General features: G+C 41.2%; 1 protein-coding gene across 1 annotated transcript; it reads right to left on the minus strand.

The window, feature by feature from the left end:
- Nucleotides 1-1,764: 1,764 nt before the first annotated feature.
- ATF6B (activating transcription factor 6 beta) lies at nt 1,765-21,250 on the minus strand. The gene is made up of 16 exons (XM_070936620.1): nt 21,163-21,250; nt 19,498-19,601; nt 18,542-18,626; nt 15,880-15,995; nt 15,625-15,754; nt 12,991-13,167; nt 12,581-12,768; nt 11,623-11,808; nt 9,955-10,046; nt 8,374-8,547; nt 6,811-6,918; nt 6,476-6,566; nt 5,711-5,781; nt 4,640-4,751; nt 2,768-2,852; nt 1,765-2,672 (listed from the first exon to the last, which is right to left on the minus strand). The coding sequence occupies exons 1-16, from the start codon at nt 21,245-21,247 to the stop codon at nt 2,398-2,400; spliced, it is 2,079 nt and encodes a 692-aa protein (XP_070792721.1). The 5' UTR covers nt 21,248-21,250; the 3' UTR covers nt 1,765-2,397.
- Nucleotides 21,251-21,346: the final 96 nt, after the last annotated feature.

The raw sequence follows: 21,346 nt of genomic DNA on the forward strand, positions 1-21,346 counted from the left end.
AGTATTTATTGAAATTCCAACATATAAAACACAGTACAAAAGTACAACACAGAAAAAAAAACAGCAACATTTTTCCACTAATGACAGCTTTTCTATATAGGTATATCTATCATAACAAGCATATTTACAAAAATTCTAATTCTATATATCTCTATCTTAAATTAAATTTAGATTACAATATCCTCTATTCATAATTCAATTTCATATCCTATATTTCTTCAACAATTTTACCTGCTACATATTATATTTAACAAATTATCCCTTATTTTTTTCGTCTCCTCTCAAGTCAGGAATACCATTTGTTCCAAATTTGATAGTTTCCTTCCTCTCCTTCATTTCCATGGCTAGTCTGTCCATTTCTGCACAATCATAATTTTTTTAAATTATAATTTGATTTGGAGGAATATCTGGTTGTTTCCAGTTCTGTGCTAGGACAATTCTACTTGCGGTTAATATGTGTATTGTTATATATTGTATTTTTTTTCTATTTTCCCTTCAAAAATGCCCAAAAGAAAAAGTTCCGGTTTCATCTCTATTCTCTGTTCTGTTATCCCCTCCAACCACTTTCTTATCTTACACCACTATTTTCTAATCTTAGGGCAGGTCCACCACATGTGGTAGAACGTTCCTTGTTTATGACCACACCTCCAATATTCCGGGGACCTGTTCAAGAACATCTTGGGAAATCTCACTGGTGGCAGATGCCATCAATAAAACATTTTGTAGAGGTTCTCCTTATAAGCAGCTGACATGGTTAGTTTGTAGTTTCTCTCCCATAATTTATCCCATTGATCTAATTGAATATTGTGTCCAAAATTTCTCGCCCAACTAATAATTGTCTCTTTCACAGTTTCTTTTTCCATTTTAAATTTTAATAAAAAATTGTACGTTTTTGTAATAATTTCCCCCCCCCCCCGTTCCTAATAGTATCTTGTCAAGTTCCAATTGTTCTGTATATATACCATGTTGTTCCCAATCTTTTTTATATTTTGTTCTAATTTGCAGGTATGGCCACCAATCAATTTTTATCCCCTGGTTTCTTAAATCCTGCTCTGATTTTAAATTTCCAAATTCGTCTAAAAGTTCCGAGTATCTTACTACTTTGTTTATGTCCAATATGTTGGGATAAATTATGGCCTCCATTCTTGATATCCAAACTGGAACTTTCATTTAATGATTTTTCCTTATATTATCCTAAATATTTATCAAAGCATTTCTCACTAGATGTTTCTGGAAATATCTATGGGTTTTATTTTTTCCTTCCATAAGGAAAGGGATGGCACACATTTTCCATAAAAATGTGTGCCATCCCAATTGAAGATCGTGGCCTTCTAATGTTAATACACTCTTATTTCTTAATTGAACCCAATCCTTTAGTCACGTTATTGCCGCCACTTGATAATATAGTTCCCAATTGGGTAGGCCGAAGCCCCCTTTGGTTCTGGAGTCCTGAAGAAGTTTGTTTTATTTGGGCTTTTTCCCCCAACCAAATAAATTTACCTATTATTCTATTTAATTGATTAAAAAATGCTTTCCCTAATCTTATTGGAGCTGAGTCTTAATCCAGAATCATTTATTGGCTGTTCCAACAAACGTTTATTGCGCATGTGATGTTGCAGGGCTGATTCATAGCAAAACAAAAAAACCCACCCACAAACCCACCAAATGCAGCACTTTTGCTTTTTTGGTTTGTGTCATTTTGCTGTTGGGTTATTCTGTTTTGACATTAGAACAAAAAAAGAGGAATTAAGTATGAAGTTTGTTTGTAGCTATTCTTTATTTTAAAAAAAAAACCACAATTAGGGAAAATACAAACACACAAAAAAAGACCCAGGACAGCAGGCCTAAGTGCCACCAGAGCAATTTTGAAGAGGACAGCATACACACTTCAACACACACTCAACTGACTCACACTTTCGGTCTCTCCCTCTTTTGTGGAAAAGAGAACATTCATCCTTCTTTACACTCTCACACTTCCCAGCTTCCAGACAGTAGTTGTGGACACCTCTAGTGTCCGTCCCTTATTTTCACCCAGCGCTATCTCGGTCTCCCCCCACCCCAAGGAGATGAGCCAGAGGTTTCTTTGGGGCAATGCTCGGGCCCAGGCCTCCGCAGCAGCAGCAGCTCAGCACCCCACCCCTCCTTTGCAGGAGAAAACTCCATTAAGCCTTCTTGGAAGCAGCAGTTGGGCGTGGACCAAGGAACTTCTTGAGAAAGAGGCTTGAGGGGTAGGAGAGAGAGTAACGGCCCCCAGATCTGCCCAACCAGCGTACGGTATACCCATCCGTCTTTCGGGCAGGGATAGCCCCGAGGAGCGGGGGGACGGGACGGGACATCCAAGTCCCTGGTTGGAAGAATGTCACTTCCAGGAATGTCACTTCCTTTTCCCGATTCCAACTAGCCCCCTCCGTGTTCCCCGAAGTAGAGGGTGCGATGGGAATGCCGCCGGGCCGTGGACAGAGTAGAGCGATGAGACCGCAACGTTGTGCGGGGGGTTTTCCCAGAAAAGGCAGGCGGGGACGGCTGGGTGCGGTTGTCGGATGGGGTGGTGCCTTGGCGTCTCAGGAAAGGGGGCACCGTGGAGCTCTTGATGTGGATGACGCGGGTGTCCATGACCTCGCAGTCGACCTGCATCATGACTTCGTAGCCCAGGGAGGAGCCGTAGAGGCTCTCTGGAAAAAAGAAAAAAAGACATTGAAATGCAGCCGCCTTTTGGAAAGAGGGCGGCCGCAGCCCAGCCTCTCCCGAGAAGTTCGGTTTCTTTTACCGTTCAGAGCCATGGCCGGCATCACCAGGGACATTTTAGGGCGAGAGGTCTTGTTGTGGCTGATGGCAGGCAGCAGCAGGTGGTCCTAAGAGAAAAGGAGACCTGTATCAGGTAAGGCAGTGGCCCCCAACTTTTTGGGCATCAGGGACCAGTTCCGTGGAGAGAGGTTTTTCCGTGGACCAGAGGGGGGGTGGGCGTGGTTTTGCGTGCTATCTGCATCCCACCGATGGGGCTTTGCTTGTTTGTGCAGACTGGTTTCAGGCACGCTGTGGACTGGGGGTTGGGGACCCCTGAAGGAAGGATCCAAAATACTGATAATTAATCAGGGCAGTGTATTTATTGCTATTCGCCTGTTTACAGGAATCTCACAAGACTAACTGCGCTCTCTAGAACTTGATAAGCCCTCCAGGGTTTACGGGATTCTCTGTCACTTCCTCCCCTTCAGGGATTCCAGGCTAGCCAATCTCTTAACTCCTCCCCTCTCCCCACTTCAGCTCCTGATTCCACCCCATCAAGTGAGACTTAGCTTTATCACTGACCCAGTACCATTGGTCTCCTTGCACCAGAGAGCTTGTAAAATGGAAGCTTCCCTCAGCATGAGGAGACAATTGTGGTGCTTCCCAAAACAGCAACTTCTGCCATTTGCAGCAAGAAAGGGAAAGAAGGACCTAAACAATACACTGTATAACCCAGATCCTTCACCACTAAACAGACCAGATTATCTTAAAAGGAACCACCACTTCTCATTGGAGACTTCAAATTTACCAACAGGCTTACCTCACTTTCCTTCATTTAAGTTCTTGGCCTCTGCTAAACAAATAATTCCCTCAACACTATCAGACTATTTACTACGTCTGCACTACTATTAATCTTCTCATTGTTCCCATCACCCATCCGCTTATGACTGTATGACTGTAACTTTGTTGTTTGTATCCTTATGATTTATATTGACTGTTTCCTAACATTTGATTGCTTATTTGTACCCTATGACTATCATTAAATGTTGCACCTTATTCTTGATGAACGTATCTTTTTTTTTATGTACACTGAGAGCATATCCAAGACAAATTCCTTGTGTGTCCAATCACAATTGGCCAATAAATAATTCTATTCTATTCTATTCTATTCTATTCTATTCTATTCTATCCTATTCTATTCTATTCTATTCGACTTATAATTTATTTTTTATCTAGAGACAGAGACATTTGCATATTTTCAACTTCAAAAGGAATTCCCTATTTGCTTCTCTCCCTCTGCATGCTTTCTATTGTCTGTTTTTCAGCACAAGAGTTCTGGCCTACCTCTTCAGTACGTGAAGGTTTCCTCTATTGCTAACTTAATTTTCCCTTGCAAGGGTTTTAGCAAAAGCTGGACCCCCACACACATTTGAACACACTGGCCTGGTCTTCATAAAATCAACCCATAAACCTAATAAAATAGCTATTGTTTACAAACCTTTATTTGTGGTTCAACAGCACTGCTGTAATGGTACGTGGGAAGAACCTTGAGAAATGAAGGGAAGAGATGCTGCCTAGAAGCAGGCGTCTCCAACTTTAAGACTTGTGGACTTCAACTCCCAGAATTCCCATGCTGCCTAGGGAATCCTGGGAGTTGAAGTCCACAAGTCTTAAAGTTGTCAAGTTTGGAGACCTCTGGCCTAGAGAACAATCAGATAAAAGTGGAGGGAGCCAACAACTGAATAAGGGGCAGAGAAAGAAACTTGGTCAGGAACCCAATCAAGCGGTGAAAAAAGACAGCTGGAGAGTTGTAATTTCACGCTTGCAAGATTCTGTTAATGTAGCTATACAATTAAGTAGAATTAGCTCATCCTGGGTTTCTTGGTCTGGTTTACTTGGGAGGCTCTTCACTCACCCTGCGGAAGGACACAACGTAAAAAGTATCCTCTCGGCGGTCAATGGCATCCATGAAGTCATGTTCTGTATGGTCGGGATGCTGATACACCTGTAACTGTCTCAGAGAATCCCTAAGAGGGGAGGAAAAAAACAAGATACAAAGCATTTTTTCCCCTATCCTGACACACGCACTTCACAAAGCCATAGGATACTGCATTGGAGTCTGAAATGGAGATGGAGAGAGAAAAAGAGGCTCAACGATACACAACTTTAGAGAAGAGAGCAACTGATAATTATTGTAGAAGATGATCAGGCTAAGCCTGAGAGAGGGGTCAAATGCGTCATCAGTCTCGAGTCCCTTCACACCCGCAGGAGATCTAAATTCAGCCCACCTTGAATTCCATTGATTCTGTTATCTACCGTTAATTTGCTTTGACTGTTAGTAGTTCAGATTCTTGAAGAGAGCTAAACCTCGTAATAAATCTCTATGTTCATTTCAACTGCCGGGATTTCCTCATTTTCTGCACTTGACAACTACTTCATACAGAGCTGCGGTGACGCAGTGGTTAGAGTGCAGTACTGCAGGCTACTTCTGCTGACTTCCAGCAGTTTGGCAGTTTGATTCTCACCAGCTCAAGGTTGACTCAGCCTTCCATCTTTCCAAGGTGGATAAAATGAGGACCCAGATTGTTGGGGGCAAAATGCGGACTCTGCAAACTCTTACAGAGGGCTGTAAAGCACTGTGAAGTGGTATGTAAGTCTAAGTGCTATAGCTATCCTGGCAGGTGTCCCAGGAAAGGTTCAGGAGGCCATTGGTGCCATAATCCAATTAAACAAGAACCATAATTATTCCCTCCTTGAAATAACTGGAAAAGAGGAGATAGGATCTCCCACGCTATGGATCACTGCAATAATTTGAAACGAGCAACTCCGATACTACCATAAGGAAACATTACTGGTTTCAACTAAGAGGAAAACCCACAAGTGGGCAGGAAAGAGTAGAAGAAACCACAATATTCCTGTTGGGATGAAGACTCCAGACAAAATTCTCAGAGAGAAGGCAAGAGAATCTGCCACAAGAGCAACTTACCCCTCAGGGTATTTGGGAGGGGTGGCTGGAACATAGTGGGAAGGGCTCGGAGGCTTCTTTTGCGGCTTCTCCTGAAATCCGAAATACATGGGTTGTAGGTAAGGATGGGAGAGATGCCTAGGAGAGGCACCAGGATTTCTTACATTTTAATTACCGTATTTTTCGGACTATAAGTCGCACCAGAGTATAAGACGCACCAAGATTTTGAAGGGGTAAACACGAAAAAAAGAAGTTTTTGCCCTCTACGGCGCCCTGGAACACTCTGCAGGCCTCCGAAACCCTCTGTGTGTCCCTTTTTTGCGAAAAACTGTCCCATTTTCTGCAATAACGGGGACTGCAGAGGGTTTGGGAGGCCTGTAGAGTGGTCCTGGGAGCTGGGGAGGGCGAAAACGCCCCCATTTTTGTGAAAAATGGGCCCATTTTTGGCCTCCCAACCCCCCCACACTTCACATTTTTGCCCTCCCCAGCCCCCAGGAACACTCTGCAGGCCTCCCAAACCCTCTGCGCATCCCATTTTTGCCAAAAACAGGCCTGTTTTTTTGCAAAAACGGGACGTGTGGGGTGGGGTTTTGTGAGGCCAAAAATGGCTGTATTTGGTGTATAAGACGCACCAACATTTCCACCCTCTTTTGGGGGGGAGGGGAAGTGTGTCTTATACTCCAAAAAGTATGGTACCCCTCCTTTTTTTTCTTATTCACAAGCTACTGGATACTGGTCTTGCTCAGGGCCTGTTTTCCTTTCCCTCAAGATGTTGTCATGTCCCACCTGGCTTCCCTGAGCTGCTTTGCGAGTTTGTAAAGGTTTCCTCCGGTTGATCTGATGTCGTCGGACCCAGCCGCTAAGCTCATCTGCCAACCTAGAGGTGGGAGAGGAAGTAATGGAGGATTATCTATCAATCTGCAAGCTTCTAAACCAGTGTTTTTCAACCCTGGCAATTTGAAGATGTGTGGATTTCAATTCCTAAAATTCCCCAGCCAGACATGTTGGCTGGGGAATTCTGGGAGTTGAAGTCCACACGTCTTCAACTTGCCAGGATTGAGAAACACTGCTCAAAACTAATAGTTAAGGAGTATCAACTATTTCCTCTCCACAGGACCTACCGGAGCGATTCAGTGCGATTGAATTGGCGGCAATCTGAAGCGAGGAACAGCTCGTCCAGGTCCCTCAACATGAGGTCCTTCATCTCTGAGAAGGGAGTTGACAGGTTCCTGAGCATGGGAGAGGGAGAAAATTACAGGTAGCCCTCAATTTACAACAGTTCATTTAGTGACCATTCAAAGTTACTACGGCACTGAAAAAGGTGACTTACAACCATTTTTCACAGTTGCCACCTTTCTAGCATCCCCATGATCATGGGATCAAAATTCAGATGCTTGGCAACTGGTTCATACTTATGACCATTGCTGTGTCTCAAGGTCACGGGACCCTCTTTTGCGACCTTTTGACAAGCCAAGTCAATGGGGAAACCTGCTGGGTTTCTAATTTATCAACTGCAGTGATTCACTTAACAACCGTGGCAGGAAAGATCGTAAAATGGGGGCAAAATGCACTTAACAAATGTCTCACTTAACAACAGAAATGTTGGGCTCCACTGTGGTCATAAGTCAAGGACCACCTGTGTAGTCAAAGTTCTCAGCCATTGAACAGGTAACTCTGGGCAGAAAGAAACCCCACATCCCTCATTTGCAAACAAGAACCACTAGCCGCAAAGCATGACTGCATCAGTATCACAATACGCAAGCAGCCCTTGGAGCATTAAGTCATCCTTTTAAAAAATATAAATACAAATGCACCACTGTCAGCCCTTCACAGTAGTCCAGATAAGAAGCACCAACTGTTGAGTATTAACACTACCTTTATTGTAAGATTACGAGAACAGAATCTTGCTGACCTGAAAGTACCTTTTTCCCTCCCTTATTTTTACTTTCCTCAAAACTGGAGATGGTCACCTATGATGCTTTCTCCATCCTCAATCCTCCTTCCATTATAAAAGTAAAGGTTTCCCCTGTCCAGTTGTTTTTGACTCTACGGGGCTTTGCTCATCTCAGTTTCTTAGCAAAGGGAGTCAGCATTGTCTGCAGACACTTCCATGGTCTACTCTATACTATACGCCAAGGCGAACACAATGCTGTTACCTTCCCATCAAGGGGTACCTATTTGATCTACTTTCATTTACAGGTTTTCAATTTGCTAAGTGGGCAGGAGCTGGGGCAAGCAACACCCCATCATGCAGCGTTCGGGTCTCAAACCCAGGCTGTTAGCTTTCCAGCTGACAAGCTCAGCATCTTTAACCGCTAAGCCACTGCATCCCTTTCCTTCCCACATATCATTACAATTACTTAGATGTCTTTCATGTGATTGGGTAGGAAGATGCTGCAGCTTAAAAAACAAAACAAGGCTATTGCTTAACACATTGTAAGCCGCCCTGAGTCTCCGGAGAAGGGCGGCATATAAAATCAAATTAAAAAAAAACAACAACAAAACCAATACAGGATCATTCCGGCAACAATGGTACTCTAAATCAACGTTTCTCAACCTCAGCAACTTTAGACTTCAACTCCCAGAATTAAAGTTGCTGAAGTTCAGAAACAATATAGGGAAATGGCGGCCAGCTGCTTCTCTTGGCACATTATTTCATTTTACACTTTCTGCATCCAAATTACCGGAATTGGGGCTTGCCTGGCCTTGCCAGGGTCTCCTCCTGCTGTTCTTCCTGCTCCTCTTCTGGTATTTCAAGAGCTTCTTGTGTAATGCTTAGAAGATGCCTCTGGCCTGGGCCAGACTCCGGTTCCTGCTTGGGCTGAGACACATCTGCAACTTTGTGCTTGGTGGTGATGCTGGAGAGATTTAAAAAACGGAATCAAGTCTTAGCCTCTCACTATACAGAATTACTTCTGGCCTACATAGTCTAGTGAACTGCCTCCAAACTACCATCCTTTTGTAAAAATCAAATGCAAGAATGGGCTGGAGTAGTAACTGTGTCACTCCAATTCTTCCTGAATCTGTCCCAACAGTGGGGACAAGATCATGTGAAGAAGATGGTGAATAAGTTTGCCCAGTATTCTCATAACTATCAAGAAAGAGGTAGCAAAGCAGGAAAACAGTGTCTATGGATTGCAGCAGGGATACGCTGCAGAGGGCAAAGCAAACTCTTATAAAGCCACTAATAAAAGTGAAAAAATTATGTACCACTTTAAAGACTGAGCTTTTGTGGACGAGAGTCCATTTGCCAGAACATAAAGTGAGCAGGGGGAAGAAGCCAGAGAGGGACAATGAATTATTAACATGGCTAAGGTATATTTTTAAAAATAACAGACTTTAAATCTATAGCAGTGCTTTTCAATCCTGACAACTTTTAAGATGGGCAGATGTCAACTCCCGGAATTCCCTAGCAAGCATGCTGACTCGGAAATTCTGGAAGTTGAAATCCGCACATCTTAGTTACCAAGCTTGAAACAAACTGGGTTTACAGACTCCAAAGGCAGGAACAGCAATTCAACACAGGATTCTCTAATATGAGAAAAATATTTTTAAAAACAAAAAAATTAAGCAGCTTTTAATTTAGGAAATAAATGAAAATTAAAAAGCTTAAAAAAACCAGTCAGTAATATACTGTAGGCTATAGGAGATGGACAAGGAGGGTTAAACATGTTATCAGTTTAGAGTCCTTACGTTCCCACAAGAAACCGAAGTCCAGCTACCATGAATTCCGTTGACGCTTTTGATAGCACCAATTTGGCTTGACTATTAGATTAGATTTGTGTATATGGGTAGCATGATATAAACTGAATTCTACTACTATTCCTGATTTCCTGCATCTGATATGAATCTGATTTACTAACAGACAAGCTGAATTGGTGCTAGATAAGGGTCAATGGAATTCATAGGAGGCTGGACTTAGGTCTCTTGTGGGAACCCTTAGGACTCTAAACTTTAACCTCACCCTCATGTGTACTTGCTCATCTCCTAAATAGTCTCCTATACAGCTCTGTAAAAGTGAATTCAACAGACAGGCAACATTCTTCTCAGAAGGTTCACACGAAAAGAAATCCTTTACAGCCATTTTATTGAACAAATAGTAACATGACTGAGGGACCATTTTCCGTCCACAGCTACAACAGATGAAGCTGAACTGCCCCAGCAATTCGACAACTTCAAAGGACTTCCAGACGGAGAATGATAAGCGACACAATCTCACAACTCAAGCTGAGCATGGAAACCCCCAAAGCGCCAGGAAGTCTCACCTGACAGAGCCAAAATTGAAGGCTACGAAGAGCAGCACAACCATGACACAAATCACTTTTCGGTTCCCGGAGCCAAACTTCAGGTCGCTGTTCTATATGGGAAGACAGGCGAGTCATCAGGCATCCCAGCACACCGCTTTCAAAATTTACAGCTCCTTCTAACGGAATGGTCTGATTGAATGTTTTGGCTTTTCCCAACTCCTGGCTGAAATGCTGAACTAGAGCAACTAATTGCTAAGTTATCCTGACTAATATTGGACCATCAACTTGATATCGGCTCTTAGTGACCACATGGATAGATTTTCTCCAGGACAATCTGTCCCCAGCCTAGTTTTTCAGGTCTTCCAATAGTGCACCTAAATTATCCTGCTAACAGCCATCAGAATTGGATAAATGAAACTTGCCAGAACAAAAGGGTCATACCAGCATTCACAACAGGACCCTAAGGTCTCCAAAAATATAGGAAATATTTCAAAACATGAAGACACCAGCAGCTGACATTCCAGCTTACTAGGAACTGGCCAGCTCAATAGTAAAAGTGTTAGAAAAAGTATTCCAAAAGTGTTAGAATATTACACTATATCTTATATCAGTAGAGGAAAAAATGAGGAATTGACTGCGCTCATATATAATATTGAAGCATACAATGGTTTGTTTCATTGTGGCTTAATGTGCTGTGTTAATTTTGTAAATGGTATTATATTCCAGAAGTCAAAAATACAGGTAATCTTCAATTTTCGGCCAGTTGCTTAGGACCGGTTGAATGGACCGCAAAAAAGATACTTATGATCCGGATTCAAAGTTCTGACAACCGAGTCCCATTCCTCCCCCTCAGGCACCTGATCATATATTGGACACTCAGCAAACCAGCCTACATTACGGCCATTTGCAGTGTCCCATGGTGACATGACCACAATTTACCTCATAAACAATTTCCAGCAAAAAAACGTCCATTGCAGACAATGGGTTCACTTAATAACGCTGTGGTAAATGACGGCAGATTCGCTTAACTATCACAACAAAAAATGTTATAAAATTCGGTCATTCCTATGATGACCTGCTTAACGACCAGCACGAGTTACAACTGTAATTCTGGGCTCACTTAGGATAGAGGTCCCAACCCTCAGGCCGCACTTCTGAACTGGGCCACGCAAGTGGTGAGTGCGCGTGTGCACATGCAGCTCCACTTACGCGAATGGCAGGCCCTCTTGCTTGCATGCAAAGCTCCATTTGTGTGAGCGGTGGGCACAGGCTCCACTGCTTGTGCAAATGAAGCTGTGCATGTACAGCACGCACCTGCCACTCGCACAGAATCATTCCCCCGCATTCCCCCCACCAGGCCCCCTAGCTGGAAAATTTGTGGACCACTGACTTAGGGTCATAACTCGAGATCTACCTGTAAGGAAAGCTCCCTAGCCCAGGGGAAAATGAAAGGTGGAGAATGAATCTAAATGGGTTGTCCCAGAGATATATGGATATATGGATATTCTGAACAGTGGCATTTCAACTGGGAAGTCGATGTAAGCAAACATAGCCATCTTCTATTACATACCCCATTTGAAAATCGAAAAAGTTCTCAGCTACCATCCCCATGATGTGGGGGCTAATCATGACAAGGTGCTTTTTGTAAGAAAGCCACAAGTCTCCTTCTTGGTAGAAGGGGCTCACCTCATCCAGGACACCATCTAGTCGGCGCCGAAGGATAGCATTCTCCCGCCGTAGCCGCTCATTCTCTGCAAGGGCCTCTCGCAGACGGGATTCCAATCCTTGGAGGTATTCCTTCTTTTTTCGGCGGGACTGACAAGCCGATTCACGGTTTTTTATCATCCGCTGCTGCCTTTTCAGGACCTTGATCTTGAACAAATCAGTAAGGAAAATAATATTCATATCCATAGTATAAAAGAAAGGAGGACACATTTTCTTTTCTGTGCTTGTTTTCTGAAATTCAGTTCTACATTTTGCATCAAAGGTAGGTCACACAGAGCTCTTTGCATCCTCTAGATCCTCTGCTGACTTTAGTTCAATATTCTGATTTGTTCACTAGGTGAAACTTATCCTATTTATCTTATTTTCTCTTCTGCCACAACAATTGGCAACAGTTATGTGCTATAAATTTACAAACTGTTGCTATTGTACTTATCTCCCTTTTTGGAGATCGTTAAAAGGAGCTTAACAGAACAGTGTGGCTACTCCGGATGTGAGCTGCCTGTAAATCTGCCCATGTGGAGTCTTTGGTGCTCGGTGAACTTGGTTGTTTGCAGACATTTCAGTACCTGACTAGGTAACATCATCAGCATTAGTGAGTGTAGGGTTTGCTTTGTTTCTGTTTTCTGTTTCAAGCAGAAAACAATATTCTAATCAAAGAACTGCCAAGGGGGGAAAAAAGCCACCATATCACCACCAACATTGGCAGGGCAAAACAATGCTTATCAACAGACAACAAACTTCACTCTCCTTCTAACACTGATGTTACCTAACATCTGGAAGCAAACAAACCAAACTCATAAAGCACCAAGAATCTCACGTTTCATCGCTGAGCTAAAGAGATTCTCTTCTATTGGAATCTGCCCAGGATTTGATGTCATTGGAAGAGAAAACGTTCTGGAACTAAGAACTTCAAACTTACATCAATCTCTTGGTTGCAGGATCCTATCTGCGCTGGTGCAGGGATGATCGTTTTAGCTTCTGGCTTTGGGATTGAGGGGGCTGGTTTAGGTGAGAGAACTTCCTTCACTGGAGATTGAACCTTGATCAAACCAGACACTGGGAGATGCAGCAGCTCAGACTGGGAAATCACAACACTCTGTGCTGGAACTGAGGCAAAAAAAAAAAAAAACCCACAACCCTGCTTCACATACACTGTAATCTTCAGATAAGAAAACAAAAGTTCTTTCCTCAAAATATCCTACCCCCCCTCCTCCCCAAAAGCGAAGAAACCCGTGCACCATCCCATAGGACGTTTCCAGTCTGTACACATTCCGCTACTGGAAACTGCTCCATTCATGTCCAAAAATAAAGTCCTCCTGGTCAGCTTACCTGAGATTCCAGGATTGACGGTCTGTGATTGGGTTACAGGTACTGGCTGCAACAAGATGGTCTTATTGGAAGAGGATGCTGGCTGTCCTGGGACAGCGGTCACCACAACAGGCTTTGGTTGAATGGGGGGCTTCCGACTAAGGATGCTCTCTGTTTTATTGGGAGCTGCTGGTTTCCCTAAAAGAGAATTGAATAGTCAAAACAACCTATAAGAATCTATTACAGTCTTACTCAATCAATTGTACCGATGGAGCCACCTTGAGTTGGGAAACACGCAGCTATTATCATCGTGAAGGAGGAAAAAAAAACAGAACAGGAAATAAACAAGAGATCATATATTTATTGCTTCCTTTCTTCAATGCTTTTTCAAGAGGCAACTGGACTTTCCGGGTTTTTTTCAGCTCTGAACTGAAGCAGCTTCTTGGATGAGAAGCGAAACATCTTCAAAGAAAAAACAGGAAGTCCAATTGCCTCTTGGAAAAAGCACATTTGGGACAACCATGACTTAGATGACTGAGAATCTCCATAGACTTTCTGTATAAGTTTAATTTAAGAAATATCTAGTTTAATGAAAAGAAGGACTAGGGGGAGACATGATAGCAGTGTTCCAATAACTCAGGGGCTGCCACAAAGAAAAGGAGGTCAAGCTATTCTCCAAAGCACCTGAGGGCAGGACAAAAAGCAATGGGTGGAAACTTATCAAGGAGAAAAGCAACTTAGAACTAAGGAGACATTTCCTGACAGTTAGAACAATTAATCAGTGGAACAACTTGCCTCCAGAAGTTGTGAATGCTCCAACACTGGAAATTTTTAAGAAGATTTTGGATAACTATTTGTCTGAAGTGGTGTAGGGTTTCCTACCTAAGCAGGGGGTTGGACTAGAAGACCTCCAAGGTCCCTTCCAACTCTGTTATTCTAAAATTCTATAAATTCTATAATTCTATAATGCACAAACTTATAAAAGAAACATTAAAAAGGAAAGAAAACATATAAAATATTTATGTACGGACAATATAACATTTATTCAATATGTTATCAGAAGTACTTAACATGGTAAGTAAAAAAAATCATAGTCTCCATTGAAAATTAGACCCTTGCTAACAAGTCATGAACATTCACTAACATTCTAACTAGTGTGGGTGAGGTGCCAACTGTTAGGATTTAAATTACAAAAGCTGATGTGCAAATATGAAATGTTGGCTTGGCTCAGAAAACTAAATACAAAGCCAAGAACTGGAAGAGCAACACAGAAAATCTGAAAAATCTGTAGGGGACATCAAGGCTCACCTTGTACAGTAAGAAAGAACAGAACATGTTATAATATCTCTATGATGTTTCTTTCTATTTAAAGAAAATACATTAACATTTGTGCTTGTTTGTATGTCACTTCCTTTCCAAAAATAAACTAAGAGAAGCTTTTGGGAAAAAAATATAGTGTTCCAATATTTGAGGGGCTGCCACAGAGAGGAGGGGGTCAAGCTATTTTCCAAGGCACCTTAAGTCCAGATAAGGAATAATGGATGGAACCTGAACAAGGAGAGATTAAACCTGGAAACAAGGATACATTTTCTGACAATGAGAACAATCGCCAATGGAACAGAAGTTGCCTTCAGAAGTTGGGGGAGCTTCATCACTGGAAGCTTTCAAGAAAAGATTGGACTGCCATCTGTCAAAAATGGTGTAGAGTTTGCTTGGGCAGGGGGTTGGACTAGATGACCTACAAGGTCCCTTCCAACTCTGTTAATCTGTACATCTCTGTAAAAAAAGTTTGAATTCAATTTTTTGGAATAATATGGAAAGGATTTTCCTTTGACTTTTTCTTGGACATTTTTCCCAATTTTTTCCCCCTGATGAGCTCTACAGATCTGGAATATTTTCTGGCAGTCTCTTTTGTTCATGCAAAAGCAATTAACCAAATTCTTTCTAAACTGTTATGAATGGATGTCAGGGACATGGGCAGTTCACATACTAACAGAGCTCACACAAAGTGTCCATCGAGAGACACTTTTTGTGAGCTCCTCAAAGGTCTCATCCCCACCCAGAAAGGAAAGTTAGAGAGAAGGGGAGGATAAATAATATCTGGACAGAACGTGCCGAGAGACAAAAAGAAAATGTCATATTGTCACTAACAGACAGGTTAGTTCGTTAGATTTAATTTACCTTCCAACCCACTCACCCATCCCCTGATATTCAGGAAGATTTTTTAAATATATTTTATATTTTTATTCAACATTTTTCACCTTTAAAATCACAATTACAGCTTTCCGTTATCGGAATTCTTTCTTAATTTCAACTTAGCCTTTGGCTTATTGTGTACATGTACATTCTTATATCTTAAGTACTAATTTATATAATATATATATATCTACTATACACTAAATATATATATTTTTCATTATATTATCTTAACATTCACTATACACTGATTTTAGACTTCTTTTCCAGCCAGTTATACCACTTATTCCACGTAGAAAGACTTATTTTTTAATGCACAGGACACTCCAGCACCAGAATTTGTGTCTTCTTCATTGGTTATGAGCACCAATGCAAGCTTTGAAGTCTATCTATTGTTACTAAATTCAGTACAGAAGCAAGAAATAAATACTTGCTGCTACACGATTCTCCCCAACATACCTGTCTCGGAAGCTGGGACTACGTTTATGTGTACTGTTCCAAAGGGAGGTAAAAGGACATCTCCAAACATGCACGGAGGGGTTGGAGGATGCTCTGTCTTCACTCCAATCACATCACCTGGTCCAGCGAGCTGAAAGAAAAACGAGTGTCTCAACACGACAGCCCCAATTATGGTTGTGTATTGAGAACTACCATTATGTGTATTACCATCCAAGCACTGGGGTTGTCTACAAAGAAGTCTCTCAGAAAACCTACCTGCTCTGAGAGTTCAGCAGAAGAGGAGCCTGCCCCAGAAGAATCAGAGGAGGCCACAGATGAATCGGAGCAATGAGATGAGGCAGGGGAGACCGGCTCAGACTTTACTTGCAACTCTAAAAAAAAATGAGAATTACTTAAGACACTTTCACCACCAGCCTGCTGATCCAAGACAAAAGGAAACTGATTGTTAAGTACTCCCTCTTTGCCTCTCACACCCATTATCCTGGAATGGAATGGAATGGAATGGAATGGAATGGAATGGAATGGAATGGAATGGAATGGAATGGAATGGAATGGAATGGAATGGAATGGAATGGAATAGAATAGAATAGAATAGAATAGAATAGAATAGAATAGAATAGAATAGAATAGAATAGAATAGAATAGAATAGAATAGAATAGAATAGAATAGGAATAGGAATAGGAATAGGAATAGGAATAGGAAAATAGAATTCTTTATTGGCCAAGTGTGATTGGACACACCAGGAATTTGTCTCCAGTGTACATACAAGCTCTCAGTGTATATGCAAGCAACGTGATAAATCATGATCATAGTCATTATAAAAATACATTCATCATAAGTCATAAGTTACAACACTCAGTGATAGTCACAGGATACTAAATAATCAACATGAATCATACTAGGATACTAAATAAAATAATCTAAATCGTAAGATACAAGCCTGTACTCCCCACCTGCAATTTCTACAGTCAGCCCTAAGTGCTGAATCCCAAGGAAGCCATTTTTGTGGGCCTCTAATCCCATTCAGCTTCAACTGCCATGCCACCAGTTCCCTCCACCTGGGCCAGCAGAAGCAGCAGATCTCTCATTCTTGTCACCTGAAAGGCTCTATAACTCTCTGAAGGCATGAAGAGGCAGCTATACTTCCTGCTTATAACACCTAAAGGAGAAGTAAAACTCTACAACAGCAAACCCAAATAGGAGAAACTGATAACTGAAGAGTTATCAGCTTCAAAAACTGCCTTCTCCCCAATGCCATGGCCATTCCCCCACTCCCCATGAATAATAAAAGAATCTGATTATCTATAGATTCATGTTTCTTCTGCCTTAATTCAAAAACCAAGGTATGGAAGAAACCAATAAGTAACCTTGTGATCAGAAATTAACCACTGTAGGCTTGCTAATACTACAGCTACATGCTGCTACCTACCACAAGCACTGTCTTCAATAGACCTTGCCCAACTAATTCTCTTCCAGAACAGTTCCTATCACTCCTTTATAGCATTACTATTACTATTAATTTTCTCATCATTCCTATCACCCATCTCCTCCCACTTATGACTGTTTGACTGTAACTTGTTGCTGTATCCTCACGATTTATATTGTTTCCTAGTATGATTTGATTGCTTATCTGTTCCCTATGACTATCATTAAGTGTTGTCCCTTATGATTCTTGACAAATGTATCTTGTCTTTTTATGTACATTGACAGCATATGCACCAAAGACAAATTCTTCATATGTCCAATCATACTTGGCCAATAAAGGATTCTAATCTAATCTAAATATGATTTTGCGGTTTAACTATGCCACTTAAAGAACTGTTAGGGATATGCCTCCATAGATTTGCACAAATAATTAAATTTGGATAGGTAGAATTCTAATTAAAAGGAAAGTGACTTTCATTTTTCTCCCACTCAAAAGAATTTTGCTACTAAATATAGATACCTTGTCCATCACTGTCTACTCCTGCTGTCAATGACTCACCAAAAACTTCCTAAAGGTATATATTTTTAACTGGGTCTGCAGCACATCTACTTTTTAAGCAATATACTGCAGCCAAGATAATATCCAAACAACAGGATAAACTGTCAAGCCACAAGTTGCATGCAACTTTCAGCCTCAATCAAAAAGGAAGTCAGAAATGGGGAGGTGGGGACAGGACAGGAAAGAGGAAAAAGCAAGCAAGTGAATCTCTTATCTCCTCTGCTCAGTCTTCAAGAAAAAAATTAATTGTCAATCAATTAGAAAAGCTTGCTCCAGTTTTTTCATGCAGGACAGACACAAACTTTGCTCATTAAACTCTTACTGCACAAAACTACTCCCACACAAATTTCTGCACAGCCCAAAACAATTTTAGGAAACAGAAATAAAAGCTATTTGCTGGATCAGATCAAAGGCTCATGTGGGCAACGATCAGGTAGGTGCTTCTGGGAAGGCAGCAGGCCACAAAAACGAATTTCATTTTTCTCCCACTCAAAAGAATTTTGCTACTAAATATAGATATCTTGTCCATCACTGTCTACTCCTGCTGTCAATGACTCACCAAAAACTTCCTAAAGGTATATATTTTTAACAGGAGGTACTAGAGATAAAATCTAGGATTTCTAACATGCAAAATACTTGTCTCTGATCCTGTTTGCCAAATAACAGTGAGTAGGCAGGTTATACATACATTTGTATTAAGCTGAGATGGTAGGATAGCCTAATGTAAATCTCTTCCTTATGAATATCATCCTCCTATCATTTCCAGAATGATATTGTCTTAATTTTTTTTGCAGAAAACACAATCTTCCAACAGCTTAAAAATCAATGGCCTTATAAAAATGTTTCTGAATCACAGATCCATCATAGTATCCTCAGTTCTACAACAGGTTCTCAATAACCTGCCTAACTCACATCTTCATGAAAATACTCACCTGGGAATAGAGATTCTTGCAAAGGATCCCAAGGTGGGTCTGGAGGCATAGTTTCCATGTCCAGATCAAACCCATCACTGAACTGCTGGTATAAAAAGGACGATATAGAAAATAAAGCTTTTCATCTATGGGAAACAATAAGTCTGACTCTTTCTATCTAAGGAACAGGGTGTGATGGCAGTGAGTGGATGTGTAACTGAGGAGGTATACAGGTAGTCCTCAACTTACAATAGTTCATTTAGTGATTGTTCAGTTATGTCATTGAAAAAAGTGACTTAAGACAATTTTCACATTTATGACCATTGCAGCATCCCCATAGTCACATAATCAAAATTCAGACAGTTGGCAACTGGCTCATATTTATGACAGTTGCATGTCCCGGGATCATGTGATCACCTTTTATAATCTTCTGAGAAGAAGAGTCAATGAGAAAACCAGATTCACTTAACCACCGTGTTATTAACTTAACAACAGCATTGACTCACCTAACAACTGCAGCAAGGTTGTAAAATGGGGCAAAATTCATTTAACAAATGTCTCACTTAGCAACATAAATTTTGGGCTCAATTGTGGTCATACATCGAGGACTACTGTAATTTGGAGTTCCAATTCAATAAGACTTTCAGGGCCAAACATAATATTCTTGGAATGCAATCCAAAATTGTATACATGACATGTCAGCCATTATAACTGGGGAAATAATCACCACCACATATCTGCCAGACCCCATTTTAACTTACATTTTAATGTGTAAGCCACATTAGAAGAAATAAAAAAGGCCCAAGTGGCAGGGATGGAAGTGATCAAGATGCTAAGGTCTATCAAATTCAACTTTTTATAAAGTTATAGAGTGGGGAAGAGAAAGAAAGACTTCAAATTGCTGAGAAGTGTGTCCTGCCACAGAGGCATACTGGGAAGGAAAAAAAAAATTCTTCTAAAAGCAAAGATATTCTCACCGCAGAACGGGTACCATTACTGTCCATAATGCTGTGTTCAAGACAAGGGAAAAGTTCAGCTGCCACATCTCCATCATTATCCAAGCAGCTGTAGAGACCTGCATCTGGAGGGAGAGCAGCAAAATGCCATTGAATGAAGAATTAGCTGACTCAATTATTATCTCTAAATAATAATCATCAAACAACATCTGCTTATCGCAGATCCTTGGGAAGGACCCAGTAGTGCAGGGGTCTCCAAACCTGGCAACTTTAAGACTTGTGGACTTCAACTCTGGCTGGGGAATTCTGGAAGTTGAAGTCCACAAGTCTTAAAGTTGTCAAGTTTGGAGATCCCCTGCAATAGTGGATAAAAATGTCAAATCCAGCCTAAACATCTAACCACTAACAGTTGTACATATTACACAGTTATGCGCTTCCTCTAACTTTATTTCCTGGTACTTAATAGCTTAACCATTAGGCTGCCACCCAAACCAGAACAAAACTGGAAATACCGCTTATCTAAGCCAGTTACAGAGAACCATATGTTGCTGCCTAAAGTACTCATGCTACATTAAAAAAAACGTGCATATGCCAGGTTAATAATTCCCTATAATGTCATGTGAATCTCTTTATTTATTTTGCAGGCCATAAAGTTTTCCCTATCGTTTACGCAACGCACCCTATGAACTGCGTATCATAAAAAACACCAAACGCTTCTTCCTTCTTCCATATCAGATCTCTTCAATTTTGATAACCCTAGGCTGGTATTATATAGATATATAGATATAGATCTATTTCGGACTTATTTCTATTTCTATCTTAGTCTCCTTAGTCTCCCAATGGGCAGCAGGGTGCTTGCTGGCTGCCTGAAAAAAGCCTAGAAACTAGTGGATTGTGATTTCACTGAAGTAGGGCTGCATAAAAATCTTGGTTTACGTAGGAAGAACCTGGCTAAAGAGAAATACACATAAAGGCCTACGAAAAGAAAACAAATATATATATATAAACACACACACACACACATAATAAACCATAACCCTGGTATTTTATATATATATATATATATATATATATATATATATATATATATATATATATATATATATATATACACACACACACACACACACACACACACACATATATATATATATATATATATATATATATATACATATACATATACATATACATATATATATATCAGCCAAGGTTATATATATATATATATAAAATATAGGTCTTTGGTTATTCGGGTTTTCTGCCGCGTAAAATTGGATATTTATATATATATATAAACACCCCAACACCTATATACTGCAACACCTGAAAGACGAATGGTAAAGCCCATCGAAAGACCTTCCAGCTAAATAAACAGTCAATTCCTTCTGGTACAACCTTTAAGGACCAAGACCGTTATCGTTCTGCCTGTCAGACTCCAATTCAGAGCCTGACAGGCAGAAATGCAACAGGTGAAGCTTCTCCTTGGCGGAAAAGTTATATACACCCCGTTGCACACCGGTCTGATATCACCTGTTAAAAGCCATAGAGTTTTCCACAGAGTGTTCTTATGTATTAGCATTAGGGCCCCCCTGCAACCCCAAGCCTTGAAACCCGTGCATAGCCCAGGCCTGTAGGCCCTGCCCCCTCCTTCGGCCCAGTACCGCCCCTCCTTCTTCCATTCACCCCAGTCCTCGCTGCTCAGCAGGTTGTCTGCTCGGAAGCGGCTTGAATCGCTCAAAAGCAGCAACTCCGAAGCCAGCGCCGCCATCTTCCTTCCGCCTTTCCTATATACTATTACCAGCACCGACTTCCACCCAAGTCGATTGTTGCCGTAGCAACACCACCGCCCAATGGAATTCCTCTTCTT

This window comes from Pituophis catenifer, unplaced genomic scaffold (assembly GCF_029215685.1).
Source record: "Pituophis catenifer annectens isolate HBS135680 unplaced genomic scaffold, rPitCat1.0.hap2 SCAF_2, whole genome shotgun sequence".
Classification (NCBI taxonomy): domain Eukaryota; kingdom Metazoa; phylum Chordata; class Lepidosauria; order Squamata; family Colubridae; genus Pituophis; species Pituophis catenifer.